At 59.1% G+C, this 8,731-nt stretch overlaps 1 protein-coding gene across 1 annotated transcript; it reads right to left on the minus strand.

Annotated features, from left to right (window-relative positions):
• Positions 1-4,290: 4,290 nt before the first annotated feature.
• LOC123657946 lies at positions 4,291-6,534 on the minus strand. Its single transcript, XM_045593426.1, has one exon. It carries the CDS (start codon positions 6,532-6,534, stop codon positions 4,291-4,293), a length of 2,244 nt encoding a protein of 747 aa, XP_045449382.1.
• Between the last annotated feature and the right edge of the window lie 2,197 nt (positions 6,535-8,731).

The raw sequence follows: 8,731 nt of genomic DNA on the forward strand, positions 1-8,731 counted from the left end.
ACCTGCCCTTCTCCAGCTCTGAGGCTCGACTTTGCCGCGTACACTCTCGCGAGCATCTCCGCCTGGAGTTCCCAGGGCGGATCGCCCGCGAGAAGCGTGGCCGCCGTCCACGACACCGTACGGTATCCCCGTATCGCTCTCACCGCTATGGCCCTCTGGGGTCTCCGCAGGAGGGCCTTGTTGTCGCGAGACGCGAGAGCGTCGGCGAACACGGGGGCACCGTACAGTGCCATGCTGCGAACTATGCCGACGTATAGACGTCGGCATGGCGAGTCCGGGCCGCCTACGTTGGGCAGAAGTCTGCCCAGCGCGGCGGCGGCTTTCTCGAGCCTCGGAGCGAGCTCTCTAAAGTGCGGACCGAAGCTCCACCGGCCGTCCAGGGTTAGGCCGAGATATTTCATCTGGGCCTTGACGGCGATCTCCACCCCCTGGACGACCACACGCGCACCTCGGGGGGGGCCTCTTCGTGGGCCGTGGAAGAGGAGGGCCTCCGTCTTCGAAAGGCCTGGGAACCTAACCTAACCTTTTTTTTTTTTACGCTGGAAAATGCATTTACGCACCCCCGTCGCCCGAAGGCGACGGAAGTCTGAGACTCCCGGCGGGGAGTGCAATGCCGGACTACTCAGTAAAAACCAGCGGTGCCCTCGTCGTCCTGGTGGGGCGCCACGGGACCACTTAAAGTATTCGCCATGACGCCCCGGACGGTGGGCCTGCCTGCGGGTGCAGGGCAGGCCGCCTCCGATTGTAGAGCGCTCCCGGGCACCGAGAGCGCTCCCTCATCGCCGCAGGGAGAAGAGGGGCACGCGGAGCGCCCCCGCGCCGAGCCCGATGCAGAGGACGGAGGATCGCGCCGCCACGCCTCCCCCCCCCCACACCACACCCGCCGCGGAAGCACCCCGCGCGCCCCCCTCCCACCCGCGACTTGCGGGGAGGAGAGGGGCGCGCGGAGCGCCCCCACGCCAAGCACGATGCGGAGGGAGGGGGAGCGACCCAGCGACGCCTCCCCCCCCACACCGCGCCCGCCACGAGGGCGCCCCACGCGCCCCCCTCCCCCCCGCGACTTGCGAGGAGGAGAGGGGCGCCGGCTGCGCCCCCGCGTCAAGCACGATGCGGAGGGTGGAGGAGCGCGTAGCGACGCCTCCTCCGTCCCGCCGGTCGCCTCCTTCGTAGCGCGTCGGCGTGAGCGTCGGCTTCGCGCTCACGCTCCGCAGCCTCCTTCAGCGAAATAACTTCTTCGCAGAAGGAGGCCACGGCCGACCAGGACCTCGCGCTGCCGAGCATGGAGCGGACCACGCTCGACAGCGCGAGGTCTCCGCCGATGACCGCCACGAGGGCCCTCCGCTGAGGGTCCCAGGCGGTGCACTCTTCTAGCGTGTGGCGCGCCGTGTCAATCGGAGCACCACACTCGTGACAGGCAGGGGTGGCTTCCCTCCTCGCGATCTGGTGCAGGTACTTACCAAAGCAACCATGCCCGGTAAGCACCTGCGTCAGGCGGAAGGTCAGCACCCCGTGCCGCCTTTGGACCCAGCGACCTAAATGTGGACGTATCGCGTCCACCGTCACCGTGCCCGCCGCCGGAGACCCCAGGCTCTCCTCCCACTTGATCATCAGGGCCCTCTGAGCTTGAGCCCTGATGTCCATCGCTCGGTCCGTACTACGGACCTGCCCTTCTCCAGCTCTGAGGCTCGACTTTGCCGCGTACACTCTCGCGAGCATCTCCGCCTGGAGTTCCCAGGGCGGATCGCCCGCGAGAAGCGTGGCCGCCGTCCACGACACCGTACGGTATCCCCGTATCGCTCTCACCGCTATGGCCCTCTGGGGTCTCCGCAGGAGGGCCTTGTTGTCGCGAGACGCGAGAGCGTCGGCGAACACGGGGGCACCGTACAGTGCCATGCTGCGAACTATGCCGACGTATAGACGTCGGCATGGCGAGTCCGGGCCGCCTACGTTGGGCAGAAGTCTGCCCAGCGCGGCGGCGGCTTTCTCGAGCCTCGGAGCGAGCTCTCTAAAGTGCGGACCGAAGCTCCACCGGCCGTCCAGGGTTAGGCCGAGATATTTCATCTGGGCCTTGACGGCGATCTCCACCCCCTGGACGACCACACGCGCACCTCGGGGGGGGCCTCTTCGTGGGCCGTGGAAGAGGAGGGCCTCCGTCTTCGACAAGGAGACCCTCAGGCCCAGTGCCTCGATGCGGCCGATCGCTATCGACGCGCCGGTTCGCGCCAGACCGGCCGCCTCTTCGAAGCTGCCGCCCCGGGCCGTCAGCAGAGTGTCGTCCGCGTAGCAGATGACGCTGAGCCCGGGCGGCAGTGGCGTCCGCAGCAACCAGTCGAAGCCGACGTTCCACAGGGTCGGTCCGAGGACGGAGCCCTGCGGAACGCCGCACTCGACGCGACGGCGATACAGTCGGCCGTCGCCCCCCTCCCATAAGACCTCTCTCTCGCGGAGGTACGCCTCCAGCAGACTCTGGAGATATGGAGGCACGTCCTGATACTTCAGTGCCTCCACAATCGTCTCAACAGGAATGCTGTTGAAGGCGTTCGACACGTCCAGCGAGATGGCCAGGAGAACGTCTCCGCTGGCCACCACCTCCGCGGAGAGGGACCTAAGGGCGTTCAGAGCGTCCAGGGTGGAGCAGCCCGCCCTGAACCCGTACTGAGCGTTCGACAGACCCGGCCCCGACTCGTCGAGGTGCCGGACGAGACGGTCCGCGAGAATCTTCTCGAAGAGCTTGGCCGTCTCGTCCAGCAGCACGATCGGCCTGTACGCAGAGGGAGAGTCGACAGGTCGGCCCTCCTTACGTATCAGGCACAACCGGCCCGTCTTCCACGGCTTCGGGAACTGCCCGGAAGCTAGACACTTGTCGAACAGTCCCCGAAGTTCTCCTCTCAGGTGTTCCAGGGCGATATACAATACTCGCCCCGGAACACCATCCGGCCCCGGCGCCGTCTTCTTGGCCCTGAGACGCTCGAGGGCCGTGTCCATCTCCCCCTCCGAGATGCCGGGTGGGGAGGGCGGGTCGAACTCGGTCCGAGAAGACGGCGACGGCGTCGCCATCGTCGGGGGAACATGTACGGGACGGTGCGGAAACAGTTCCGACACCGTCCGCCAGAGGAGATCCGGCGGCATCGTTTCCGTCACAGGGGCGCCCTGCGCGCGAAGCTTGCTTCGCGCAGCGCGATAGGGACGGCCCCATGGATCTCGGTTTAGACCCGCCAGCAGCTCCTTCCAGGCGGCGTCCTTCCCTCGGCTGATGGCGTGCTGCAGGGCCTGCTTTGCCGTGCGGTATGCATCCCGCAGCTCCGCCTCCAGAGCCGGATCCCTGGCGCTGCGCCTCCGACAGCGTTGATACGCCCGGCGGGCGGTCATGCTGGCCGCACGAAGCTCCGCTATTTCGGGCGACCACCAGTACACCGCCCGCCGTCCTAGCGGGCGGCGGCCGACCTTCGGCATGGCCGCATCGCAGACGTTGGCCAACGACCTGCGAAAGCGGCCAGCCAGCTCATCCACGCTGGCACCATCGGCGTCGCGGTGGCTCGCCCACCGCTGGACGATTGCGGCCTCGCGCGCCGCCTCGACGTCGAGCCTGCTTAGGGCCCAGCGGGGTAGCCTGCTCGGGCCCCTCGACCGATCTGCTGACGAGGACGGGGTGGAGACTCCGAACCTGATATAGTTGTGGTCCGAGAGAGTCTCCACCCCCTCCTCCACTCTCCAGTCTGTCACTCTCCGCGCGATTGCGGGGCTGGCGAACGAGAGGTCCACCACGGAACCCCCGCGCAATCGCACGCACGTCTGAACGTTTCCAACGTTCAGGAGTGACAGACCAGAGAGGAGGGCCCAATCCTCGACGGCCCGCCCCCTCGCATCCGTGTTCGGGTTGCCCCAGGCTCGGGACTTGGCGTTGAAGTCGCCGAGAACTATCACGGCTCTCGGCGACTGTCGGCATACCGCAGCTCTGACGGTGTCGAGGAAGACCTCGAAGTCCGCCAGGCTGCGGTTGGGGGAAAAGTAGAGGCCGATGACCGCATACTCTCCCCACGTCACCACGACGTATCCCGAGCCGCGCTCCACGAGTGCGAGGGGGCGAGTGGCGGAACTGCCTAGTGCGACCGCCACCGTGCCGTCGAGATCCCCCAACCAGTTCGGTTGGGGGGGAACCCAGTACGGTTCGCAGACGACGGCCACATCGATCATCCACTGCGCCATGGACTGGGTCAACAAGTCCTGAGCCCTGGCGCAGTGGTTGAGATTGGCTTGGAGGAAACTGTGATGTCTGATGTGATCCATGGATTACTCAGACATCACAACCTCCACCTCCCCCGCCGCGGCCGGGGGGGCAACGCCGTCTGCGGCTGTCTGGCTTGCGGTCTCTCGGGGGGCCCGGGTTCCGAGGGCCCCCTTTCCTTTCGAGGTCGCAGGCCTGCACCTGCGGCCGCACATGATGTGCCCCGAGGGTTTACCTCCCTCGGCGCACACCACGCAGCGCGGTGTCTTCTCCGGGCAGGAGGCGACCTTGTGCCCCGCGTTCCCGCATTTAAAGCAGAGGTCGCCCCTGTCGACAGACGCCGGACACTTCGGGCGCGTGTGGCCCAACCCCATGCACTTAAAGCAGCGCATGGGGAGCGCCTCCAGGGCCGACACTCGCACCGAGCTCCAGCCGATCAGTAGCCTGCCCCCCTCGGTCAGCGCTTTCGCAACCGAGACGGGGCAGGCTACGACGGTGAAGCCCATGCCGCCGAAGCCGGAGCGGATCGCCCCGACCCTCACCGTGCCGACGTCGGACGATGTCGCCTTCGCGACCGCCGCCGCCACCCTCTCGGGAGTGGCCGTGTCATCCAGGCCCGAGATGCGCACCTGCGCGGTCTTAACGGGCCTGACGACGGTGGCCACGTCCGAGAGGGCCTCCCTGAGCCGGCTGGCGAGCCGGTCGGCCTTCTCCTCTTTGTCGGAACCGGGGATCTCGAGCATCCTCGCTCCCGTCGCCGTATGACGGAAGAGGATGCGCTCGATCCCCAGTTCCTCCAATTTCACGGTGTCTTCAGCCGACCGGAAGATGGAGTCGTAAGTTTGACCCTTCTCTACAGCCGCCGGCTGCAGCTGGACGACGACTGCCGCAGTCTTCGGGGCCTTGAATTTGGCCTTAACCGTCGCCTTTGTTGCCGGCCTTCCGGACTGCTTGGTCGGCTTGGCGGCCGGTCGCGCGGACGACGCCGCGGCTGGCTTGCCAGTCGGCTTCACCGCAGGGGCGGCAGTCCGGCCTTCGACTACAGGTGTGGATGGAGGGGCGGAGGACTTCCCTTTCCCCTTCCTCTTGCCCTTCCCTCTTTTAACCACTGTTGCCCAGGTTTCCTCCCGGGCAACCGTGGAGGGGGCCGCCGACGTAGTGGCCGCCGTCTCAGGGCGTCGAGGTCCACCAGCTCCCAGTTGGGGGCGGACCGACGGAGCCGGCGGCAGCCTCTCCTCGATCTGCGCCAGCCGGACGTTCATCATATCGCCCAGCGAGCAGGTCAAGGAGTGCTTGAACTCCTCTAGCATGGCCGCCACCGGAAGTGTCGCAGGTGGACCGGCGACTGAGGCGTTGGCAGCGGCGGCAGCGGCGGCGGCGGCGTTAGCGGCCGCTTCCGTCTTCGCCTCGGCGAAGCCGCGCCGCATCGCCTTCAGCTCCGTTTTCATTGCCTCTATTTCGATCCTGAAGCGGCGGTTCTCCGCTCGGAGCCGCCTCACTTCATCGGCCTCGGTCCTAGAGGCAAAGGCGTCGACCACCTCGCTCAGGTCCGTCGCGGACCTCTTCAGCTTTGCGACGAACTCGCCTTTGAGGTTCCCGGATTTCCGGGCAACCTCTAGTATTACGGCGAGTCCCTCGCCCGCGCGCGCCCTGAGTTCCTGCGCGTTGAGCGCAACGACGTCGTCTACGATCAACGAGCCGACGTCGGACTCGTTGTCGGTGAATAGGTTGGTCGATTCCGGCCGGACAGGTGCTGGCTTGAGGAACTTCTCGCGGGAAGGACCCGCCGTGGTTCCTCTCGCCTTTCCCCTTCTCGCCGTGTTTATTTTAGCGAGGCCCGCGCCCTCGGCCTCCGTGTCCGAACCGTCACGCCCAGACGCGAAGGTCGAGGATGAGGGCCGCTTCCGCCGTCCCTTTGGCAGAGATTCCCGGTCCGAGGACCCCATAGCCGTCTCCATATCAGTTCCGCTTTCGTCTGCGCCCAGAGCCGCAAAGCGGTTTGCTGTTTTCCTTTTCGCGAGGAATCTCCCCTTGCGATCTCGCGAGGGGAGACCAGCCTTCGGGCGCGAGGGCTCGTTAGAGCCGCCGCTCCGAAGACTGTTATCGGAGTCCGTGTTCTTAGCAATAGTCGTGTCACCGCCCTTCCCGGGCACAACGTCAACGCCCATATGGGGCGAATCACAGTAACAAAGGGTGCCCTCCCCAGAATCGAACGGGCAGCGTGCATCCGAAGATGCACGGAGGGATTCTCCTTTGCCGGAGGCGCAGGTACCCTCCTGGGGTAGTTTCGTTTTAGTCTTTGTTTCCATGATTAATAGGGCTATTTCACAGCTTAGATTTTTAATCGGGGTTTACTCCCCTAGGCCGCGCGGCTGACAAGCCGCTAAAGGTGCGCCCGCACCTACTGGTTTTGGTCCGCGGGGGTCCGAAAACCCCTACCACCCGCTCAGTGCGAGTGGCGTTCCCCTATCCGCCACCGTGGGGACGCGCCCAGTAGAAGTCCAGCAACTCCTCCCCTTGGAGCCTATAAGTCCGAGACCCAGGCCCCAAAGGCCTGGGAAAACCTAACCTAACCTAACCTAACCTAACCTAACCTAACCTAACCTAACCTAACCAGTCTGCAGCGAACGCTCGCCCCGTGAGCATCGTTTCCGCGTCGCTCCGATCAAAAAAAAAATTCCCAATAACCGCGAAACTGTGCTCTAAAAATCTGTGTAATATATCAAAAGTTGCGCGCTGCCGCCAGCTATCCGCTGGTGGTTTTAGAACTCAAATAAGTGAAAAACTCAATTTTTTACAGCTATTTTTGTGTTTTCTCTAATATAAAACAGTCAAAATTTACATAGTGTTCCATTAAAAAAAAAAAAAAAAAAAAAAAAAAAAAAAAAAAAAAAAAAAAAAAAAAAATTCATTACTCAGTCAGTTATCAATATTTTTTTTAAAGTATTAGTATCAGTGCATTCAGGACATCCTCCCCTTCAAATTGATGTGTAACACTTTATAATTCAGTTAAATTTAATACAGGAAAAAAAAGTGTTACAAACTTAAGTGCGCGACGAAACGCCCTTTTTATAAGTCTTAAGTGCGTACGCCGACGAATCTAAAGCGACGACCCTAATTTTTTTTTCCACCAATAAGTGCTCCAAAGTGACTTCTAACTGTGTGCAAATTTTAAAATTTTTTTGTGCACCGTAAGTATTTTTTCTGAACTAAAAAAAAAAAAAAAAAAAAAAAAAAAAAAAAAAAAAAAAAAAAAAAAAAAAAAAAAACCTTAACTTGGTAAAGGTAGCCGTTGCCGCTATCTCCGAGGGTGTTGGTGCCACGGCTACCTACCATACACCGAAAGACTCTCAGTGACCCCCTAAATCACCCTAATCAAAAATATTGAGGAAATTCGGAACAATTCAGCTATAATTGTGATTACAAACTTAGTGTCAAGCTACAAAACTGTATTATGTACCTTACCAGTGAGCTAGATTAAAATTATCAGTGAGGACCTATATATTTTATCATATTCAGTGTTAAAGTGTATCAATAAGAATAAAACTAAGCAAAATTCAGATTTTTCCATTTATAAATTTAGAAGATATTCACTTCCACTCAGAAGTTACTACCGCAGCACTAAGTTTGTGAGCAGAAAAACGCCACGCCCTAACTTTAGATCCTTAATTACTCCATAGTCCTTCACCCTACTTACACCCCCTTCAGTAGCAAACCTTTTTGGACCTCCCTTCTCCTTTTCCGCTACTTTTTATCCCGCAATTCCCACAGGAAAAAAGCTCAATATTTACGTTTACGTAAATATTGAGTAAAACTATAGAAACCTTAAAAATTCCATTACTCCTGATCCTCCCAACCGATTTTCACGCGGTTTTCACCTTATCCACTCCTTTTACATCCTTCATCCCACCCAATCGAAATCTCACCCCCCCCCCCCCCCCCCCCCAAATTTTCCACTTTCTCCAGATTTTCCTTCTTCATCAACTTCCTTACGTTACACTTACCCCCTTTCTATATTTAGTTTTCGTGGAAACCCAACGACTTAGACACAATAGACCTTTCAAAATTCTGTTTAAACACATAACTAATTTGTTTTCTTTCATAATAGGTTTAAAAATTCTTATAAAATTACAAGTCACTCATTCACCTAAATTTTAATAAAAACCGTTTTAATTCTTTAATTCTTTTAATATAAATCCGATAAATTCCCGGTTTTCACGAATACTACTTATTTTACCCCTACTACCCCATCCAACCAAAAACCACCCTCCCCCCCCCCCCCCCCCCCAAAAAACCTTCGATTTTCCCGGATTTTCTTGCGCCAACGGCTTCTCCGTTGGCTTTTTACCCCCATCTCAAATTTTCATCCTCCTGCCTCACAAGGGGACTATAATATTCCTGTTTCAATATATATTATTTAAACTCATAACTTCTTTATATAGATAATCGGATATTCGTGTTCTAAAAATAGAATTCTTTAATATTTTATTAAGGAAATATTAAAGA

The sequence above is a fragment of the Melitaea cinxia genome, chromosome 11 (genome assembly GCF_905220565.1).
Source record: "Melitaea cinxia chromosome 11, ilMelCinx1.1, whole genome shotgun sequence".
Classification (NCBI taxonomy): Eukaryota; Metazoa; Arthropoda; class Insecta; order Lepidoptera; family Nymphalidae; genus Melitaea; species Melitaea cinxia.